This window comes from Zootoca vivipara, chromosome Z (assembly GCF_963506605.1).
Source record: "Zootoca vivipara chromosome Z, rZooViv1.1, whole genome shotgun sequence".
Taxonomy (NCBI): domain Eukaryota; kingdom Metazoa; phylum Chordata; class Lepidosauria; order Squamata; family Lacertidae; genus Zootoca; species Zootoca vivipara.
In genome coordinates this window covers 11,783,851-11,806,258 of record NC_083294.1, presented here as the reverse complement: position 1 = coordinate 11,806,258, position 22,408 = coordinate 11,783,851, and the positions used below count along the sequence as shown (strand labels likewise).

The following is a 22,408-nucleotide window of genomic DNA, read 5'->3' as shown; positions in this document are numbered from 1 at the left end:
TGGTTTTGGAACAGACTTCTGAAACGGATTAAGTTTGGGAACCAAGGTACCACTGTAGATCTGTACAAAACTGGACCAACAAATACAAAACTCTTACCATCAAATATGTAATGGTCATTGATGTCTTTAATGATGCTATGTATTTTTTATGTATTTTATTATTTTAATCATTGATTTTAAAATATTGATTTAAAATAAATGATTTTCATCAGTGATTCAAATCATGATGGTTTTGAAATCGATGCTTTTAATCATGATGATTCCGAAATCGATGCTTTAAATCATGATGAATTCTGAAGTGATGATTGAAACCACTGATTTTAAAAGCATGATGATTCAAATCATTGATTTTGAAATCACCATAATTCAGTTCACCGATTTCAAAAATCATCATTCAAATCGATTTCAAAATCATCCTGATCAAAATCATCTGTGTCACGTGTGGAAGGCCCAGGTGCGTTGGACGAGTGGTCTGACTCTGTACAGGGAAGCTTCCTGTAGTCCTATCTAATCCATCCTCAGAACTATGAGGACTAGAATTTTTCTTTGTTTTCATAGCTTCCTGGTAGAGCACATGCTTTACATACAAAAAATCCTCAGTGTGACTGGGGAGCTGCTGCCAGCCAGTGTAGGCAGTATTGAGCTGGGTAGACAAATGGTCTGTATGCTGCTTCCTAATGCAACTGCAAAAGGTCCCAGATAAAAATGCATCACTAGTTTAAAATGTTGTGGGCAGAAGGCAGTGTGAAAAAGCAGCTGCTTGTCAGAGGAGAGACTACAGGGCTACCTGAATGAATGGCCTGACCTGGTGCAAGGCAGGTTTCCTATTCTTTATCACCACTTCAGAGCACTGAGTATACAGTACAGTCTCTCAGTGGACCAGTCCATCTGCTTCATCTACATGTTGTCTGTAGAGACTGTGGAAGCATTTTGAAATCCTAAGTGCTGACATTCACGTTGTTTGCGCACATTACTTGCCTGGGGACCTGCATTGCAAAATTAAGAGAAGGACAAAATTCCGAAGGATGCTTTTGCTTCAGTATGCTTATGGTTTTGGAAAGTGTACTTTAAGTAGGTTCTCCTTCAAATGCAAACTGAATCAGATTTCTCCTTTAAATCTTAGCTCAGCAAGAGCCCTAAATCCACTTTATTTGCAGCACTTGGGTTTGCCAGTATGTGATTGAATCCCACCTGCAAAATAGTGACACCCTGGATGTGCCCTCCAGCTGCCTCAGCTGGATTTCCGTCTCTGTCACCGTCCTTTGGGTTATGACTGGAAAAGGTGCAAGCTTTTAGCTGGTGGAATTTTCCAGTGGGAAACGACTCTCTTTTTCTTCCCCTGGGCTGTGAAAGAGCCTCTACATAGTCCTTCCAGAGATGGTGCAGCACACTCCTGCAGTCAAGCATGCTTGAATAGGACAGAACAAAAGGTGCCCTTGAACATAGATGGTTCAGTGCAGTGCTGTGGCAAAGAGGCAGCTCCAGCGTCTTCTCCTTGATGCGTCCAGTGATGGTGGCAGGGAAGGATCGAGTTGGTTCTCTGGACTGCCCTTACCAGATCTATCTGTTTTGATTTGAAGCCTGGAAGTGACATCCCTCTGAGGCCACATCCACATCCACACCCTTGCACCTAACCTACCTCACAGGGTTGTTGTGAGGATAAAATTAGGAGGAGGAGAACTTCAGCTCCTTGAGGTGGGATGTAAATATAACAGGGGTCAGCAAACTTTTTCAGCAGGGGGCCGGTCCACTGTCCCTCAGACCTTGTGGGGGGGGCAGACTATATTTAAAAAATAAATATGAATGAATTCCTATGCCCCACAAATAACCCAGAGATGCATTTTAAATAAAATGACACATTCTACTCATGTAAAAGCATGCTGATTCCCGGACCATCAGCGGACCGGATTTAGAAGGCGATTGGGCTGCATCCGGCCCCCGGGCCTTAGTTTGGGGACCCCTGAAATATAATAAATAGCATTTTCGCACCACGCTAAGAGTCATGGAGAACCCTGAAAACTGTACTGTGACCTCCAAAGTTGCAAGCGCAACTTAACAAACTACAGTTCCCAGGACTCTCTATATGTTAAAAGTGATATAAGAATGCTTTACCTCTGTATATCACTGGACTACAACTCCCATCATCCCTGACCATGGACCGTTCTGGCTGGGGCCAATAGTATTCATGGCACAGCAATTTCCAGAGGGCACTCTGTTAGCTTCCCCTACTTTAGATTTCCTTGGTACAGGTTTTGGGGTAATGTCCTGGATCGCGACAATTGTGATTGTGCAGCAGAGTGGATGACTAATTTTCCTAAGAGGCTGCAGTTTTGGAATAGCTAGGAACTAGTCTCTCTCTCAATTTCTCTGTCATTTCCCACCCAGCCCCTCTCTTTAACTTTGGGTGATCTGCAGTCAATTGACAGAGGTGCTTTGCCCATCACATCAACGGACCTCATCTTGCACTTTACCCCCCCACCCCACATTAATGCAGAATGCAAGAGTTAAGTCCCCTGATGTTGAACTACAACTACCACAATCCCTAGCTAGCAGGACCAGTAGGTCAGGGATGATGGGAGTTGTAGTCCAACAACATCTAGAGACCCAAGTTTGAGAAAGGCTGCAGTGGGCGGTGCTTGGGTCCAAATGAAAGCAGGAGAGTCTGATTTCCTGACATTGCTGTTTGCTCGTTTTTATCTAAAAAAAAAGCAGCTGTGGGTTGTGACAGAGAGAGCAGTCTCTAACTGGAACAGAGGTACTGAGAGGAGAATAATCTTTCTGCCTGTGTGGTTTCCACAGTCTGCCTACCCCCCACCTCTAAGTTGCTTTTTTGCCACCCTCTCCTCCTGCAGAAAGCATATAATGTAGGTATATTCCTCCACTGTTAGGATAATGGCGGCTTTGAGGTGTGTGTGAGGAATAGAGCGAGTGGCTTGTGGGTTGATTGTGGGTGGATTGTGGGTGGGGATTTCCCCCATTTTTATGAGTGGGTGACAAAACACTTTGGAGCTGGATTTTGCTAGTTTGCTTTGCTAACTCTCTCTCTCTCTCTCTCTCTCTCTCTCTCTCTCTCTCTCTCTCTCTCTCTCTCTCTCTCCTCTCCTCTCCTCTCCTCTCCTCTCCTCTCCTCTCCTCTTTTTCTTCCTTCTCTCCACCATTTTGTGCTTCTGCACACTGGACAATTTGAAGAGCGGCAAGGGCTTTCGGAGATTATCTCTCTCAGAACCATCCGGAAGGCCAGAATGGTTCAGGTAGGAGGATGTGCTGATTTTTATGTTATACTCATGTTTAAAATTATTTATAGTCTACTTGAGGCAGCTTACGTGGCATAAAAATACATTTTCCAAAAGAGCCCCGTCGAAGTTGTTTGTGTGGGTGTGGTATTATTTAAACTATTTAATTTATTTATTTCATGCAATTTATTAGCTGCTTGATTGTAAACAAAACTAAAAACCTCAAAACAATTTACAAAAAGGATAAAACAATAAAATGATCAGTAAATAAATGGCGTCCCGTCCCCCCAATGACTTGCTGCAAAACTTTGTGGTGTCCAGTTATGGAAGGATAGGCAAAAAGAAACCTGCATTTTTAAAATTTATGCAATATGATATACAGGGCTGGTGTGTGTGTGTGTGTGTGTGCGCGCGCTGCAATTATGCAGGAGTGTAGAAAGGGTTGGTGTAGTGTTGGATTCAGCTGCCTGAGAATCTTGGCTTTAATTTCTTTTATTAAAGGTTTTAGTCCTCGTGAGTTTCTGCACTGCATTTATGAAAATGAAAATTCCAAACTAGAAGGAAAATTCCCAAACTAGATTAATAATGATGATAATGATCATATGTTTGAAACTGGGCAGGTAATATGTTCTCAAATTTCAGAAGGAAGATTCAGAAGGCTGAATATGTTTCCATTGTCCGGACATGGGGCTTTACTGTCTTATGAACATCAGAAGTGCCCTGCTAGTAGTGCCTGAACTCAAAGTCTGTCCAACTTCAGATCCTGGACTCCATATTTCTTTTCACACTGGAGAAAAAGAAAACAGGCACCTTTAACTCAGGTTACCATATGCTCCTTTCCTTCCAGATCACCTGCTTGCTGAATCCTATGTTGGGCAGGAGGACTCCCCAGATATGCACCAGGGAGCCCAGAACAAGCGCCGCCTGTCCCTCATTTCTGATGGCAAATTTGAACGCAGCTTCTCAGAGGAGCGTGGCGAGAAGCTGGCCGGCGAGGGGCCCAAACCACGGGTCTACACTATCTCCGGGGAGAGGCCTATGCTCTCCCAACACCAGAGTGAGAGTATGGAGCTGGTGGTCATCAAAGGGGCTGAGGCTGAGGAGGAAGAGGAGGAAGACTGCTCCCAGGGCCAGCCTCTCCAGAATGCGGTCAGCTCCCACAACATTGGGAGGCACTGCAAAGGGAGCTGGGCAAGCAGCCGCCAGGTCTCCAAGGAGTGCCCAAGCTGCAACCACCTGGCTGCGCCTTCCCAGCACGCCTTCGACATAGAGCATTCTCATCCCCACCACCCCCATCACCACCACCACCACCACCACCAGGCCGGCGAGACTGGCTGGCGCCGGAAAAAGCTGGAGAGAATGTATAGCATTGACCGCGTGTCAGGTAAATAACGGAATAAAAGATACCCTTATAGCTCGAACGAAAGGCCTGTGCTCTTGTCTCCAACAGTGGGTAGTCTGATTTTCCCTGGGAAAATTGTGGGTGGGGTGATACCCAGCTCCTGTAGCTTATTCGATGCAGCTAGCAATTGGATGGTGAGACAGTTTCTGCAAGTGGAGGTTCCATTTATTATTTACACTGCTGCTCCACTTACTTTTGGCTCTTGCTCCACCCACCACAGGCATGTGGCCCCCAGAAGGTTTGCTAGGAAAGGAAATGTGGCCCTCAGTCTGAAAAAAGGTTCCCTGGCCCTGCCGTCTAGGATTTAGCTCCACGCCCAGTTAGATGTTGCGATCTGCATTATGGTTGGGTGGCTGACAACTCTCTGGTTTTGTTTATTAAATGATAAAGTAATGTACAAGTCATGAAACTTCTGTGGCAGGTAACTTAGTAAAGGAAGGGTACTGGTCGAACAAATAGCATGTTTTTCCCCCCTCCCAGGGGTCATTTCAGGTCAAAGTGCCCGTTACAGAGTTTTAATTGATTTTGGATCCTGAAGCTCCTAAGTCAAAGGATAAGAACATAAGGAAAGACTGGCTGCTGGAATAGGTTAGAGGGGCATCTTGCATCCTTGTTCTCACAGTAGCCAGATGCCCATTATGGAAAGCCCCCAAACAGGAGCTGAGTCTAATAACACTCTCCCACTTGCGAACCCAAGGAACTGGTATTCAGAGGCATACTGGCTCCCTTAGTGGAAGGAGAACATAACCATTGTGGCTAGTATCAGGTTCATATGGGGAGATCTTTCAGGTATCCTGGTTCAAGCTATAGAGCCAGCATTGCTGATAACCATTGATAGATCTGTCTTTCTCCATGGAGCTGTCTAATCCACTTTGAAAGCTTACTGAGGCTGGAGTCCTTCACCACCTTTCCATTTCTCTGCTGTCTGGAGTGTTTTCTTTTGTCTGTCCTACTTAATTTCATCAGATGATCTGCTCTTCCTTTCATCCCATGATAACTCTGGTGAGGGAAAAACATATCTCTTTATGCTTTGTCCACACCATGCGTAATTTTAGTGAACTTAAACCGTGTTCCCTCTCTTCGTAGGACTCAATGCTCATTGCTGTGACTGTTTACCTCTCTTACAGATGATGTCCCCATCAGAACTTGGTTTCCCAAAGAGAACCTCTTCACTTTCCAAACAGCTACAACAACTATGCAAGCGTAAGTTAGAAAACTTGTTGGCTGGGCATGGAGGAGAGCATGTAAAATGTCTGCATGCTCATTCACTTAACCAGCCATTCTTCTGGGTTCACATAGCATTGTTATAACAGAGACATCAAGCTGCCTTATCTGAGCCAATCCATCAGATTCAGTATTATCTACAATGACCTGCAGCGGCTCCCTAGATTTTCGGAAGCGGAGCCTCTCTCCTAGCCTTACCAGGGGATTAAACCTGGGAATCTTCTGCATGCAAAGTATATGCTCTGCTGCTGCAATTCATTTAAAAGAGAGAGCAAGGTTCTAGTCCTCGTGGTTCCGAATGCAGGACTGAATTAAACAGGAACACTGGAAGCCTTCCCTTCATGCTTGCTCAATGCAGCTTCTTTTGCATGAAATATATTGCCCTTCTTTCTCTCAGTGGCTTCATCTCCACATACATGTTTATATGTTGACATTTTTGCGCTCTTTGGAAATGGCCACAACTACAGCTTTTTCACACAGTAGAGTTGCATGAGCATGTTTTGCTGGCTTTGTGCTAAATTCTTACATTTAAACTGCCTCATCTTATTAAGTTATGGAGGCAGGGTAGGGACCTGAGCCTTTGCCTCATTAATGGTGGAGCCACAGCTTTGGAATGTCACACTTCAAAAATGTATTGGTTTTTTTATTTATTTATAATTATTTGGTGTCAGGTTTTACACACACACACACACACACACACACACACACACACACACACACACACACCTGCCATCTATCTGTAGAGCATGACAATACATTACATTTTTATGTATATAGGAATATATGTATATGCGCACGCACACCCACACCCACCCACACACCCCTTGCTACTGCAGAAAAATTCAGCTTGTATTTCTTCACTAATATATATTTTCTCTCACTCTTTCTCTCTGCCTCCCCTCTGCTTTTCGTGGGACTATCAGCATCTCGTAAGTACAGCTGCTACCACCCCACAAATTTGTAGCCCCATTTTGACCCATGTTTGTTGACATCTTTGGGTAAAAACCCCCACATTTCCCCGGTATCTTGTCCATATTTGGATGCACAAAAAGGTGGCAAGGGCCTTCCAGCCTTCCACCTATTTTTCTCTGAATATGATGTCGTTCCCAGGGTCTCGGCAGTGGAAGACTCAATTACCCAAGATTAAACCCAGCTAGCAAGCATCCAGCAGCTTGCATATTCATCCAACCCTCCTCTCTGTTTTCTCCTTTGTTCTTTTTATGATTTTGTTTAAAATACCTGTGATCCATTCTAGGAGACTGGGGATGGAGAGATCCCTGGCTATGCATCCTTGTAACCTCTTGGTTAGGGAGATGGGGAACCTTTGGCCCAGCTCCCATCAAGCCCCACTTGGAGGGTCACAGGTTCCTCTTCCCTGTTCTAGGTTATTTGTAATGCAAATGGGAAGAATGGGCAGCGGGGGTGCAGGGTGTTGGCAAATGACAAGAGAGAAGTTGCCTTACTTAAAATACTCAGCAAACCGAATTCTTGTGGGCCCTCCCTCCCCAAGAAAGGCCTCTGCCTCGGACATTTCATTGTTAAGGTCCATTTTTTAGTGTCATTTCTGAAGATTTATCCTCTAGGGGTTAGGAGGTAACCATTTAATTATTCCTCGTTCCTTCTCTGAATGCTGTTCTCACAGTAGGCAGTGGAAAACCTTCCTTTACTGATATTGTGGGTTCCATGGTAGGGGAAGCATAACTAGAGGGAGTTAGACCATGATAGGGGAATGCAGAATGTTAGCCTGCTGCCAATTAATCCATTCTGGACATAGTCCTTTTTCTCCAGGGTCTTACGATATGCCACCTCCTGATCTATCCCCCCCCCAAAAAAAAAACCACCAGTGCGTGGTATACATTCAACATCTCTTCCTAATCTAACTCCCAGCGCAAAACAGTGTATGATATACGCTCAACATCCCTCTTTGCTCCTTCAGCCTCTCTCCCAACTTGTTTGTAGTTCATTTTGTGGCTTGCGTCTCCTTCCTCTTCCTCAAGAGGTTTGCCTCTTGATTGGGAGTCTGCGCTCTCCCTTGTCCTGTGTTGCTGTCCCCCCTCAATGTCGTCTCCCAGTTTCGAAGCTGTTCTAGTTTGGTTTTAATGCCTTAAAACTGGTTTCCCAGGGCATTCAGGGGCTACGCGGAGAGGAAGAGGCGGAAGCGGGAGAATGATTCTGCGGCTCTGATCCAGAGGTACGAGGGCGACTCCTCCTCGCACGAGTTCAATCCTTGCCTTGTTGCATGGGCCACCTGCAAGGGGCATCGGCATTGCTTTTGTAAAAAATAAATAAATGCTGGCAGCGAGATGCTTCAGATGCTGGTACAGAGAACCGAAGAAGCTGATGGCAGTCAATTGGGCAGGTTCTTTGTTCTTAACAGGGCACAGTCCCTCTGAAAGCAAACTTGGCAAGAGCTTGAAGGCCAAATATTTACTAATGTGGTTCGGTTCCATCGTGCAGGATTTTCTGTCCTCCCAGCAAATAGAGATAACTAAACATGGGGTGGGGACCTTTTTCAGCCCAAGGCCCACATTGCCTTTGGGGGAAACCTCCTGAGGATCACATTCCACTGGGGAGCAGGTCCAAGGCAAAAGTGAGCAAGACAACAAATGCATTTTTTTCTCTGTACAAGAGCCTAGTTTCTACTCACACCACCTCCCACCTCTCTATCCTCCATCCAGGCAAGCAAGAAGCAAGATCAGAATTAAAGGCAAGGCCAGCCCACCCATGAGGCAAGATGAGATGACTGCCTCATGTGGCAGGATCCACAGGAGCAGCAGATCTGGCCTCCAAGGAATCATTGCCTGTTGCCACAATGGTGGCAACAATAGCTGTAGTGCACTCCTCTGAGGCCAAATCAGTCTCCTCCTTGGCAGTCTCCCTCACACCCACCCCCCAATAGCAGCCTTTTGGCAAATTGGAGGCTTTGCTAGTCTCCTTCCACCCTAATAATAATAATAATAATAATAATAATAATAATAATAACTTATTATTTATACCCCGCCCATCTGGCTGGGTTTCCCCAGCCACTCTGGGCGGCTTCCAACAGAATATTAAAATACAATAGTCTATTAAACATTAAAAGGTTCCCTAAACAGGGCTGCCTTCAGATGTCTTCTAAAATTCTGGTAGTTGTTTTTCCACAAAGAGGGCTAAATGGTTTGTGTTAGGGTAGTGTTCAAAGTCCTTTGCATACATTAACTCCACAATTGTTACAACAACCTACTAAGGCAGATAGTTGTTATTTTTTACCCCCCCCCCCAGTCCTGCAGATTTGGAGAGGGGGATGTTCCAGCTCACACTTGTGATATCCAGCCCTTCTCTAAAAGGAGGAGAACCACATTTACTCCAAGGCTCTGCCAAGTTTGCTTTTGCTGGGTGAAGTGGGGGAAAGGTGAAGAAGAAGGAAAAGTTGGAGGGCGTCAACCTTTGCAAGAGGTGTCCCGTTAAGAAGGCTGTTGTGGTGTACAGTTCCATCTTGGAAAAGTTGAGATGCCTCCCAGCGAAGTGGTTGTACTCTGGACTTGAGCCAACCTGAGATGTGAATCTCCCTGCTTTGTTTTTCTGGTTGCGGGAGATGGTGGCTGAGTGCATGTTGCCGCGTGGGGCTTTTTTCCGGCAGGTTTCTCTGCCGTGCCGTCTGGCACCCTCTCCCGGAGCTTCGCAAGGGCAGACCTTGCAAGCGGTTGAATGTGGTTCCCATCTTGGGTTGATGCCGCCAGTTTCCCAGGCTGGCCTGGTCTTTCCTGCTGCCTCGTCTTGGCAAGATCCTGCACTGCAGTCCTAAGCAACCCCCCCCTCTCCTCCATCCCTGACCCTTTTGCTTAGAAACTGTTGCACGTTCGTGGGGAATAAATGCTTTTCTCCCACCCCCTTTGGTGCTAGGCTGGCCTGCTCACTCTCCTTGGCTCAGAAGGAGAAGCTTGGTGCCAGCAAATGTTGGTCTCTTGATGCGGTGCCCAGTCTGGCAGGGCGAGGGAATCATTTCAAGCTGCTTTCTTTGGTAATCAAACAGTGGCTTTTTGCTGCAGCAAGTTGGGGAGGCCGCTGCTTGAGGCTGGCTGAGGAACTGGGTGTGGTGGTGGCTTATTCTCTTGAGAACTTGTGGGGCAGGGGAGGAAAGCTCTTCATGCTACTAGTCCACAAGAGGACGGGATCCTGTGCCAAAAGGCACTTATCATCACAGCAGGAGACAGGAAGGGAAACAAGCTACTAGTGAAGTGGGGGGGGGGAGGTAGTTTTCATTTTTTCATTCTTTGGGGCATTTTGATAGGCCAAGGGTAGTGCTTTGCTTGCAGTAATGTCCCCTTGCCCAGTTTCTATAGTTTCTGGGGACAGAAATGGGTTCCACTACGGCTGCCTTACACAACATTGTTAAACACTGGGGGTGGGGAGAGAGATTAAATGTGTGTGGCTCTGTCAATAATGGAAGGGAGATTTTTAGGGGGAGGGTGCAACATCCTCCTTTCTATGGAGGGTGGATGAGTGGAGAGGAAAAGAGACATAGAAAGCCCCCCCCCCTGTTCTCTTGGTCCTTGCGTCGTGCCCTGTTTTTGTCCATGGCAGGACATTGCCTTGCCGTGAGCGATTTGGCGGCAGCGCATAGCTCCCCATTGGTGTTCTCTGCCTCCTGCTGGGTCCAGCAAGGGGTCTGCGAGTGTCTCCACGGCAACCGGGCCTAGTGTGGATGGAGTCAGTGGTTGGGCTTTGTGAGATCTTGGAAGACGAGGTTTTGTTCTATTTCATACAAACGCACACGGAATCTTTTCTGTGACTGAAATCCGTTCTTTGTGCTTGGGTTGCGAACTACTCCCACCCACTCACCCCTTGCCTATAGTGAAACAATTTCTGCACTATTATAGAGTGATTAATTGACTAGAGAAACTTTTATCCAACTTCATGGGAGGGCAGAATGGAGCCTGGGCTGCGTTTGTGGCTGGCTGGTGGTTGACTGGCTAGCTGGGGTGAATTCAATGCCACTCCTACCCCCCCCCTCACTCACTCATTTTGTTCAGTTTGTTTTAGAGCCAAAATGCAGCTTTTTCACATAATTGCACCATTCAATGATTTGCTTTGCTATTTGGCGTTGTAAATGCAGTCTCTTTTGAAATCTAAATTTATTTTAAATCTCCTGTCTCATCCATCTGCCTTAAAGGCCCAGGGTGTGGGATAGAGCAATATAATAAAGATTATCAAAGAAATGAGAGCAGAATTTGCCAAGGGCAAAGAAGTTCTAGACTAGATTTCTTTTCACACTCTTGGTTTTAAAATAAAATTTGTGGGGGAATGGAAAAAGAAATGAAAATATTTAAAATCAGCAAAATAGGGCCACCTGTAAAACAATGCTGGTATAAATAAGATGTTACGCAGTGAGGTGGCTGTTATTGAGAAGGCCATGTAAGTCACAGACGCTCTCCCCCCCCCCCCCCCCGCTATTTCTCTTAAGGCTGGAACTACCAGATGTGACTCCTGAGTATATCTCAAGTTATGGACTGATTGACATGGGGAAAGACTCTACCTTGGATGGCCATCCCACAAACTATTTAAGGCTTCATGCTTCAGGGCTGAAATGTTTAATTGGGGTCAGTAGTTAATTGGCGACTAATAAGAAACCAGTCTTGTAAAGGTAAAGGGACCCCTGACCGTTAGGTCCAGTCCAGTTGTGGACGACTCTGGGGTTGCGGCGCTCATCTCGCTTAACTGGCCGAGGGAGCCGGCATACAGCTTCTAGGTCATGTGGCCAGCATGACAAAGCCGCTTCTGGCGAAACCAGAGCAGCGCACGGAAACGCCGTTTACCTTCCCACCGGAGCGGTACCTATTTATCTACTTGCACTTTGACATGCTTTCGAACTGCTAGGTTGGCAATAGCAGGGACTGAGTAACGGGAGCTCACCCCGTCGCGGGGTTTCGAACCGCTGACCTTCTGATCGGTAAGCCCCAGGCTCTGTGGCTTAACCCACAGCGCCACCCACGTCCCAACCAGTCTTGTAATGGTCCCTAAATGTCAGACACAGCAAGACTTTGGCCACATTTACAGCATACATTTAAAGTACTGTAATACCAATTTAAACTGCCATGGCTTTCTCAGAAGAATCCTGGAACCTGTAGTTTGTTAAGGGGGGTGAGAGTTGTTAGGAGACCCCTATTCCCCTTTGACAGCTACAATTCCCAGAGTTCCCTGGGAAGAAGGATTGGTTGTTAAGCCACTCTGAGAATTTTAGCCCTGTGAGGGGAATGGGGGGGGGGGCAGACTTCTAGGGACATTCAGCTGCATTAACAAACTACAGTCCCCAGAATTCTTTGGGGGGAAGTCATGACTATTTAAATTGGTATCATACTGGTATAAAATATATGTTGTGAATGTAGCCTTTCATGGCTGCAATTTACATTAGCTACAATTTCTGGACTGTTGCTGTTTCATCTTCCTCATTCAGCTGTATGTACTTTTGAAGGAAGAAAATGCTACCCCCCCCCAAATCACCAAGAGTCCAATTAATATGTGTGTACTAAGGTGATGACTTTTTTACAACCTCATTTCCCTGTATCATAATTAGATGAGCTTTCATTAAAGATTAGATAAAATCTTACTTTCAAAGAGATTTGATATAAAAAACCTCACGCACAAAATGATTTAAAAAATTTTATTTATCAGTTTTTTGACCATTTTTGAAGTCACTGTAAGCAGATATAAAATTGAACCCAAGCTTTAGAGTCACATATATACAACATTATATAGGGTCATCAAACACACGAGGAAGCTTTTTTTAGCTGCAGTAACAGTATAGACGCCACTAGAGGACGATGTTTTGCTACCTCTCCTGTAGGTTCTTTTCCCAGCATGCCTGGCAGGGTCTGCTGGCTGAGTTTTGAGGTCCCAAAAAGGGGTTTTTTACCTTGCACAGGTGTGACATTTGTATACCCTATGTTGCTAAGAACACTCCCCATTGCCAGGCTTCCGGGTTCAGCGCCAGCGTCGATCGGCGGGGCTTCGTCTCGTCTCCGAGACGGCCCGTCTCTGCTAGGAGTGGGGAGGGCAGCGAGAGCGACGCTGCGCCCCTTAGAACCTCGGGAAGGGCGTCCCGAGGGCAATTTGCTTGGCACAGACCCAATCCGGACTCCCCAACTCTTCGGCTAGCTCTAATAAGAGCTCCGGAGCGAGGAGGGTAGAAGTCGCGGGGGCCATTTTGAGCGGCAACGTTATTCTAGCAGGGAGAAGCTTCAAGCTGAAGGCGGAGAGCGCTGGATTCTTCCGAGAATAAAACGATTGGAAAAGACTGTAAGTAATCTCACGATTTGGATTATAAAACAATTTGGATCTGGGAGAGAGGGGAGAAAAGAGGAAGCCACCCCCCCCCCCCCACGGCAACAAAGAGACAGTAAATAGAAACCCGAAGCCATAAACAGAAGATTTGTAATTCAAAAGGATCCCTCAAAGGCATCAAAGAGAATCTCCCCTTTGATGCAGGGTGAAAAGGGGAGAGAGACTGTGGTTTATGACCGCCCTGCAACAAGAGGTACAGCCTAAGAAAAACCTTTCTTTCCACTCGGGAGCCGGCAGCCCAGACAACCCAGTGAGTTGATCAGGATTTATAAGTCAATTTTTACTTCACTTTGTATTTCTGGACTTTGTGGAATTTCTTTTTTGGCTTAAGTGTTTGTGAAATATGAGTTCGAACTCTATTGTTAATAAGACTTGAAGAATGCAGCCAGCTTGTTAAAATGGAGTCGAGAAAATAAACTGTGATCATATTCCACCCCACGTGACAAGTTTTGACCTTGGCAGGACTGAAATATGTCAACAAAAAAGTGTTCCCCTGAGTTCCAGCGGTCTGTTTTGACCTTAATGTGGGAAACAAGAATAGAGCTATGTCAAGAGGAGACACGACGGCAAGAGTTTACAGAAAAAATTCCAGGAGGTGATGGCGGAATATGATTTTTTAGGAGATGAAGCTTTTGACACTGAAAAAGATGAATGTGAGAATGACAATGATGGGGAAGGAAAAGATGAAGATGAGGGACTGTGATGATTCAACACAAAATGAAGCACACCACGAAAAAAATGATGACTCTACAAAAAGTTGGATGGAGTGCCCTGCTTTTGAGGGGGCACGATTGGTATTATTGGAACTCCAGAACGCCCACAGGGAAGAAGGTGTTGTAAAATTTAAGCTGGTTCCTATGAAACCCAGAGAAATGGATCCTGCCCAGGGAGAGCCCAAGGATCCAGGCAAACAGACGAATTTAAGCGTCTCCTGCCTACCAAATAACAGAGACCAAACCAGGACATACGAAGCAAGGCACTTTTATTTTCGCTGTTGCAACAGGGTCCTTCCTCTCACGCAGGAGAACAAGGAAGGCCCCAAACAAAGATGTCTTGCCCTTAAAAAGAAATTTGAAATTGGTTTCAGCCCACCCCCCAGAAGCATCATCCATATGTCACAGAAGGGGTGTAGCCCAAGACCCCTCTCCCTAGATTCATCATAGGTACATCATGAAAGGGGAGGTCTGGTGGCAGTAATCTGAGCATCCTGGACCCTGCCCCCTGCCCCCAAAACCTAATCAACAAAATTGAGAGATATTTACATTTCCCTGTTTCCCAGCCAAGTTAATCACACCCTTTTGTCTGGCAGTCAGGTATCAGGATGCCAGGGATTATCACTTTAATTCCTGAGACAATGAGAAGGTTCCCCCCCACCCCACTTCTTCCTTGCAGAGGAACACCTGGTCAGAGAGAGTCAAAATGGTGTCAGTCAGGCCTGTTTTTCCTGTGCTGCTTCAGACATGTTTCTGTACATTCATGTACATGTTTTATGAACAATTATTATATATATATATATATATATGACCTCAAAATTCTTATAACAAAGGAAAAAATATGCAGAGAAGAGAAGAAATCCAGGGGTCCTGTATGGTGGCCTGGATGGCAAAAGACTGTAAATAGGGGGTGGGGTGAAGGGAAAGTGATGTTGTGATTAAGGATGGATTAACAGGTTTATAACTGGTCTGCTGATTTTGGAATTTGCTGGATTGGGGGGGTGGAGCCGGTAATCGGGGATGTAAGGTTAAACTGAGAATAGTTATAGTTTTAAAAGTGAATGGATTTTGGAAAATGTGAAAATATGGAGGCTTATAGAGGGAGAAAAAACAAAAAATTAGGCACGGGAAGAGAAAATGGGAGTTTGATTTCTCAGTGATTTGAATATTAGATGAAAATGTTAACAATTGATTTATAAGTTGTATAAGATGCAAAGGTGTATTTTTATAAAGTAAGAAACTGTTGCAGATGATAAAAAAGGGATGAAAACCGGGGAAGGGGGGGGAGGGGAAGCCCACAAAATATGGTTTTACAACTATGAATGCAAGAAAAAATTTTCTGTTTTGTATTGTTTTTTTCTTTTTTCTTTTTTCGCCCTTTCTTTTTTCCCCCCTTTTTTCCTATTTCTATTTTTCTCTTTTTTTTTTTTTTTTGGTATGACAATAGATGGTTGGATGGATGTCCTCCTGCGTACTGCCCTGGTTTGCTGGAGCTCCCTGGTGGCAGGGGGGGGCTTTGGGGTCAGGGGAGGGGGAGGAGGACAGAAATCCAAGCATAAAATGGACCATCTCTGACTGTTCACATACATGGGATACTTCTGTGGCAGGGGAGGACCCATGTGGTGGGTAGGAAGGAGGTGGAAAAGGGGTTTAAGTATGTACCGTTTTTTTGTTTTTTTGTATTTTGTAAAATTAATAAAAAGTATGTTCAAAAAAAAAAAAGAACACTCCCCATTGTGGAATGTGGTGTTGTATCCAAATTTGATACGGAATATATATAGAATTGTTAATATAATTTTATGAAATCGTAAAACGGCATACAAAAAAATTTAAAACGGTTTGTGCGTGACCTTTTTAAATATTTCAATGGAATATACCTCATTTTAGTAATTAATAGGCAAAAGTTCATCCATTTGTGCTAAAGGAAATATTTTTTTGAGATTTTTTTTTAAAAAAGTCATCACCCTAGTGTGTACGACACTCAGAGACTTAGTGGGTGCCAAGAGAAGACACCCAGGGTGCTATGGGCACCGTATTGTTGGCCCCCTGCATTTTAGATTCTGCATTGAGCAATGGATTTTTATTTGGATTATGTGACCTTCAAGATGCCCTTCCGAGTTCTACGAAAATGAAAGAAATTTGAAACATGGTTTGTCCAAGAATATTTGCCGACTTAAATTTTAGCTCTAAGCTGTTGGGCACCTTCTGAGTCTGCAGGTCTGTTGTTGTTTCCTAACAGGCAAAGGCAAAATTATTGTTTCTCCTTCCAGAAGGAAAACCAGCTCTTAATTTTTATAATTGGATCAAACAGAAAGCCCACCTGTTTGCAATGGTGGGGTGTGAAAACGCCAGTCGGCCCCCTGTTTGTCCTCCCCACCCTGGATCCGGGGCTCTACTACCTTTGGAGGAACACCTGTTACTTCTGTTCAGCATGCCGTAGAAAATAACTTCATAGATGTTTCCTATTTTGGATTTTCAGAGGCTCTTTGAAAATAAACTGGCCATGCATAGATTTATGCCCTTCATTTATACAGATTTACTTGGTAGCAGTGGAGGCTGGTTCATTTGGGCAGTTTGGACACTGTACCACCAACGTCAGTCTATCCCCAGCCAACTCCTTCCCTCCCACCTGCCTTCTTACTTCCAACCAGCCCTGGTCATAAGCTCTGCCTCTCAGTGTCCTTCTCTGTAGTCCCAGTGTTGACCTTGTAGAAGTCAGCAGGGAGTAAAATGTGGGAGGACATTAGAAGTAATGGCTCTGCCTGCCATTGGTCTGGCGCCATCTACTGTTGGACTTCCTGCCTCCCACCCTGCTGGTCCCAGTGGGCACGATCCTCCTCTGTCTGGTAGAGTTCCACATTTCTAATGTCTGATAACAGGTACGGTAACTTTTGTGCCTGGTTTATTTTGCTTTTATTTATTTCATGAACAATTTATATTTATGTGTGCTGTTGCAGAGGATTCTGGGATGCCATGCACACAGTTGCAATATGCTATTGGGTACAGCCCAAGGCACCATGGGCTTGCCGGGGGGATGGTAGGGGACAGCTGCCCCCACCAAATCAAGTAAATTAATAAAAATGCTTAACTGAGGTTCTGCACCCCCCCACACCCCCGCCTCAACATAAATCCTAGCTACGCCCATGCAAACTACTTTGATGCCCAAAGCAGAAAATTCAAAATGGTGCTTTACCCTTAGTGTTTTTTTAAAAAAATGCTGTTGGGGGCAGGCGCCTGGCAGTGTATGACAAATAGGGCTAACTCTGATTGCGGTGCCAAAAATATATTCTCTCCCCCTACCCACAATCCATAGTGTGTTCGTTTCAGTCTCAATTACGGTGCAGGCTATGAAAATTCTTCCTTCTCTCCCTGGACTTTGAAGAAGACCCTGCATTTTTGAAGCTGTGGTAAATGCCACAGGAGATGGAATCCCGTGACGGACTTCAGATTTCTTTTTCTAGGTCATATATCCCTTATGGGCATTTTAGTACCTGAGAGAGAAAATCCAAATCCTCTTCTCTTTCTTCCCAAGGTGGTAACAACCTAATAATTATTCCCTGTAATAGCAAACTTTGTGGTGAGGGCCGGCAGAAATTTGAAACGGGGCCCATTGAGAAACAAGGAGTTACGTATCAGCATTCTCAAGGGAATGCATTTACACCTCCCCAATTACAAGAAACTTTTTAAAAGCCCAACAGGGCAAAAAAAGAGGTGGTTCCTTTGGGAGGAAGGATGGGATATAAATTTAATAAATAAACAAACAAAACACATGATTGGCATCTGTTGAAAGTTGTGTGTTGGGAGTGAGGTGGGTGTGCATAAAATGGGGATGGGGTGTGGGGAGAACGACCTTCATCTGCTTATAGCTGTGTTCCCAAACTTTCCCCCTCACAGACCACTTGAAGATTGCTTAGGTTAGGGTGTCAGCAAATCCATTAGGCTGCACACACACCATACATTTAAAGCATATGCCTTTCCCCCAAAGAATTCTGGGAGCTGGAGTTTGTTTAGGGTGCTGGGGGGGGGGCTTGTCACTCTGTGAGGGTTGAACTACAGCACCCAGGATTCTTTGGGAGAAGCCATGTGCTTTAAGTGCATGGCATGTATGCTATGTATGCTTTATTTTTACAGACATGCCGCTGACCACCTGAATGAAGCTCGTAGACCACTCTTGGTCCATAAATCACAGTTTGGAAACTCTGGTTTATAGTATTGGAGAAGGGTACGGTATGTCTGACAGTCTGGAACCTAAACAAAAGCACACCTCTGTTTGGCTGCAAGGGTAACTGCAAGCTTTTTGTTGCAGACCCAACTTGTACATTCAAATAGTTTACAGTTGGCTACCCTTCAGTGGTATTCCCAAATCTCCTGCCTTCTTTAAGCCATTACTGAACCAGATTCACAACACTCATTTAAAGTAGTATTGTTATAACACTCATGGCTTCCCCAAATAACCTTGAGAACTATCATTTGTAAAAAGATGCTGAGACTTGTTAGGAGAGGGCTACAATACCCAGAGTCCCCTGGGAAGAGGGATTGAGTCATAGATAATGGAATTGTAGTTGGAAGGGACCCCGCGAGTCATCTAGTCCAACCCCCTGCATTGCAGGAATCTCAGCTAAAGCATTCATGACAGGTGGCTATCCAACGTCTGTTTAGAAACCTCCAAGGAAGGAGAATCCACACCACCTTCCAAGGGAGTCTGTTTTACTGTTAAAGTGAGTTCAGTTTTGTGGAAAGCAATCCAAAGAGTAACCATGATGGTTTTGGGAGGGCATTTCAGAGCCACATGAAAGGCCATGCACTCTACTTTCTCCAAATGGCAAGAGCTCCAAATCCTTCCGCCAGTAAGGCTTAAAGCATCTTACAGGGGATAATTTTCAGTAGAAAACCCCCACATGGGTTAAGGGCCCAGAAGCCCTTCTCTTCTGCATTACTTTTACAGTACTCCTTTTCAAATTTCAGCCTTGGAATTTGCATGGAATAAGCATTAAGAGCCATCACAAAAATTATAATTGTGGAAACAGTGTTCTGCCAGCAAAGGAATTCAGAGCAGGTTCCCCCTTACTCAGCAAACACTTCTGCACTGGATTCCTAATGACAATGGCAACCCTCAAGTGGCAACTGTGAATGTCAGCATGCTGGGGCAACTTGTGGCCAAATGCTGCACTTCCAGCTTACCGCTTGCCACAACTTGACATTCCTGCAAGATACATGCAGATTTTGCTCCCAAGATGTTGCTCACATGTTCTCATCATGAACAGTTGCTGCTCCAGATGTGATTTGTTTGTGTTTCGATGAGCATTTGTTCAGGATCCTGAGCAGTTCTAAAAGTGGTGTAGACATTCTTTTCTTTTCTTTTTAAAATAATGGTTCTATTATGCAAATTGTGGCTCCTAAAAAACAGCAATAACAAAACAGCTACCGATTCCTTCTGTGTCATTTCATTGCTACAGTATATGCTTGGAAAGAAGGTGATAAATGTTGAAATCAGATAAACAATAAGTAAAACAACTACCTGATATCACCCTTCCCAAACTCTGCATGGGTCATTGAGAACATGAATTCTCAAGAGAAGTATTTACAAAACTCAGGAACGGAAACGGTATTGTGTCAAATTGATTAGGGCCACATTCACACCACACATTTAAAAGCTATTATGACTTCTCCCAATGAATTCTGGGAGTTGTAGTTTGCTAAGGGTGCTGAGAGTTGTGAGGAGATCCGTCTTCCCCCCTCATGGAGCTCACTAGGAAGAGGGATTGACTGTGGGAATTCTAGCTCTGGAAGGGAAACTGGGATCTTCTAACAACTCTCAGCACCCTTAACAAAGTACAGCTCCCAGAATTGTTCCAAGGGAAACCATGACTGTTTAAAGTGGTATCATAGTACTTCAGATGTGTGGTGTGAACGTAGCCTAGGTATAGTTTGCCCTATTGCGTTCCATTTATCATGCATCAATCTTTCCATGAGCGCATAACACCAAACACGCTTCTGCCAATATGCAATTAAAACACCAGAAGATGTATTCCAGCCTCCAGCTATGGTTGATCTAGCTACCTCAAAAGGAAGTTAATAAGATATTCAGGGAGGTGTTTGGTGCAAAGATTCCTTGCTCTTTTTCTGTGGCTGATCTCTCCTCCGCACAAGAAAACCCCCAACAACCTCCAAATCTCTTTCTATATACAGCTTGATGTATTTACCACCATCGTACCTTCTGGGAAATGGCCCACATCACGGTCTTCTTGGCTCCTCAGTATTGACCACCTTCTCTTTGTTGTGCTTCTTCCAGAAACTTCAGGAAGCATCTGCGGATGGTGGGGAGCCGCCGCATGAAGGCGCAGAGTGAGTGAGGGGATGGAGGTGGTGCAGGGTGTACTATGTTGAATCACGTCCTGGAGCCCTAGATCTCCTAGACTGGGGAAGCAGAGGGGAATCTGTGGCCTTCCAAATGCTGTTGGACTCACAACTCCCTGCAAGCCAGCAGGACCCAGCGGTCAAGGGTGTTGGGAGTTGCTAGCCTCGCAAAGCCTGGAGGGCCTTGGAGGTTCCCTGCCCCTGCCCCAGAAAGCTGCTCTTGCCTTGCTTCACTTTCCTTCCCTGTGCCTCGCTTTCTCATCCAGACCGATCCATGAGTCTAGCCTTCCTTTTTTTTTCTTGTTCACTTGCTCTAGCTGTTACAGAGTGTGCCTAAAGAGCATGACATTGTGAGCCAGGGCGGTGTGGTGGTTTTTCTTTTGGCTGGTCGTATAGAAAGCTGTGATAATTTAGTCCCTTATTGCCATTATTTAATTTTTTTAGCCTTTGCCGAGCGCCGAGAGAGGAGCTTCAGCCGGTCCTGGAGCGACCCCACTCCCATTAAGCCCGAAAACCTCAATGATTCCCGAGAAAGTACGTTCCTTTGTTGTGTCCTCGTTGAACCTCCCCCCCCCCCGTTCCCTACCTTCCAAAACGCAAAGTCAAACTGGTTTGCCATGGGCTTAGTCATTGGGCCGTCTGTGTGAACAATTCCAACTAACCCTTAGGTTTCCCCAGAGTCCTGTTCTGTCTGATTTGCTGTGGGGATTAAGCTGTGATGCTGCTGTTTTAGGGTGTTTAAATTTGCTGGTCTGTGTGCGAGTTGCAGAGGGCGGCCTCTCACAACAGCTAGAATGGAGGTGGGAGAGTGCCTGTCTCTCTGAGCTTCCTTGAAAGTGGGTTCTGCTTGGGGACAGGGAGAGGGTCCCAGCTCCAGGCCCCAGCTCCTCCTATTCAGAATCATGAGAACAGTGACAGAGTGTCTACTTTGCATTCAGAAGGTCCCCAAGGCCCCCAGCAACTCTAGGTTGGGTTGATACACACACTCATCCTCTAATCCTGGATAGCCACAGGCAATCAGTGTAGAGAGTATTGAGCTACATAGGCAGACCAATGGTCTGATATGTAAGGGAGGCTCTGCTCTTATTTGGTAAGGGCTGTAGCTCAGGGGCAGAGATAGCTGGTTCAATCTCTGGCATCTTCAGGTAGGGAACCCGGCAGAGGGCCTTCTCGGTAATGGCGCCCGCCCTGTGGAACACCCTCCCATTAGATGTCAAGGAAATAGACATCTACCTGACTTTTAGAAGACATCTGAAGGCAGCCCTGTTTAGGGAAGTTTTAAAGTATTTGATGTTTTGTTTTGTTTTTAAATATTCTGTTGGGAGCTTGTAATGTCCCCTGATAGAAAGCCCTGGAAAGCAGCTGCCAGCTGGTGTAGACAGTAATGAGCTAGATGGCCCAATGGAACAGACTGAGGCCAAGGTTACCTGCACAGCCTGCTTGCATTTTCTTCCCACCTAAGAGCTCAAAAGAGGCTGGAGCTAGATATGACACCAAAAACATGCAGCCTTGCCTCTTGTTTCTTTGTTCTTTATTTATTAACCCATCCTCCATCTGGGGGAACTGCTGGTTGTACAGTTGTACAGACAATCCTCATTTTGCGCTGGGGCTACGGACCCCTGTATGCGCTCGGCAGAGCGCACATCGAACCATTCTGACCCCACTCCAGCCCTTTTCATGACATCTTTATGGTGCTTTGGAGCTATTTCCAGGTTTGGTGCCATGATGTGCAATCACACATCATTCAGATGCGCCCAAGCTGGGAATTGGCTGTAGTTCATCAACAACTCCCATCATCCTCCCATTCAGTGTTGTCCATGATGACTGGAGCTGATGGCAGGCAAAGCCCAACAACCTCTGGAGACCAAAGGCTCCCCAGCCCTGGTATATAAAGATAGCAAGAGGTATCACACATAATATAAGCAAACGGCACAATTAAATTATAAAACAGCAAAACTTTGCATCAGAGTAAATAGAGACAGCTAAGTACAGTATCAACGGCAGCAGAGTAAAACCTTTTTAGATGCTCAAGTGGTTTTTCCACTCCTCAATTAATTCCCACAAGCAGTGGCGTTCCTAGCCCAGCTGGTACCGGGTGCAGCGCCTGTGCGGCACCCTGTATGGCCTGCGCATGTGTGGCATCCCGCGCGTGCGCACTC

The 22,408-nt window shown here is 45.4% G+C and overlaps 1 protein-coding gene across 1 annotated transcript in view; it reads left to right on the top strand.

Moving 5' to 3' along the window:
- The window catches only part of NSMF (NMDA receptor synaptonuclear signaling and neuronal migration factor), a gene marked incomplete in the record, with an annotated part of 52,486 nt that overhangs the window by 14,931 nt on the left and 15,147 nt on the right, over positions 1-22,408 (top strand). The window contains 7 exon segments of the mRNA XM_060270133.1: positions 3,190-3,251; positions 4,081-4,617; positions 5,763-5,838; positions 6,783-6,788; positions 7,982-8,050; positions 20,185-20,237; positions 20,694-20,783. Of these exon segments, the coding sequence (XP_060126116.1) occupies positions 3,190-3,251; positions 4,081-4,617; positions 5,763-5,838; positions 6,783-6,788; positions 7,982-8,050; positions 20,185-20,237; positions 20,694-20,783 (893 nt within the window).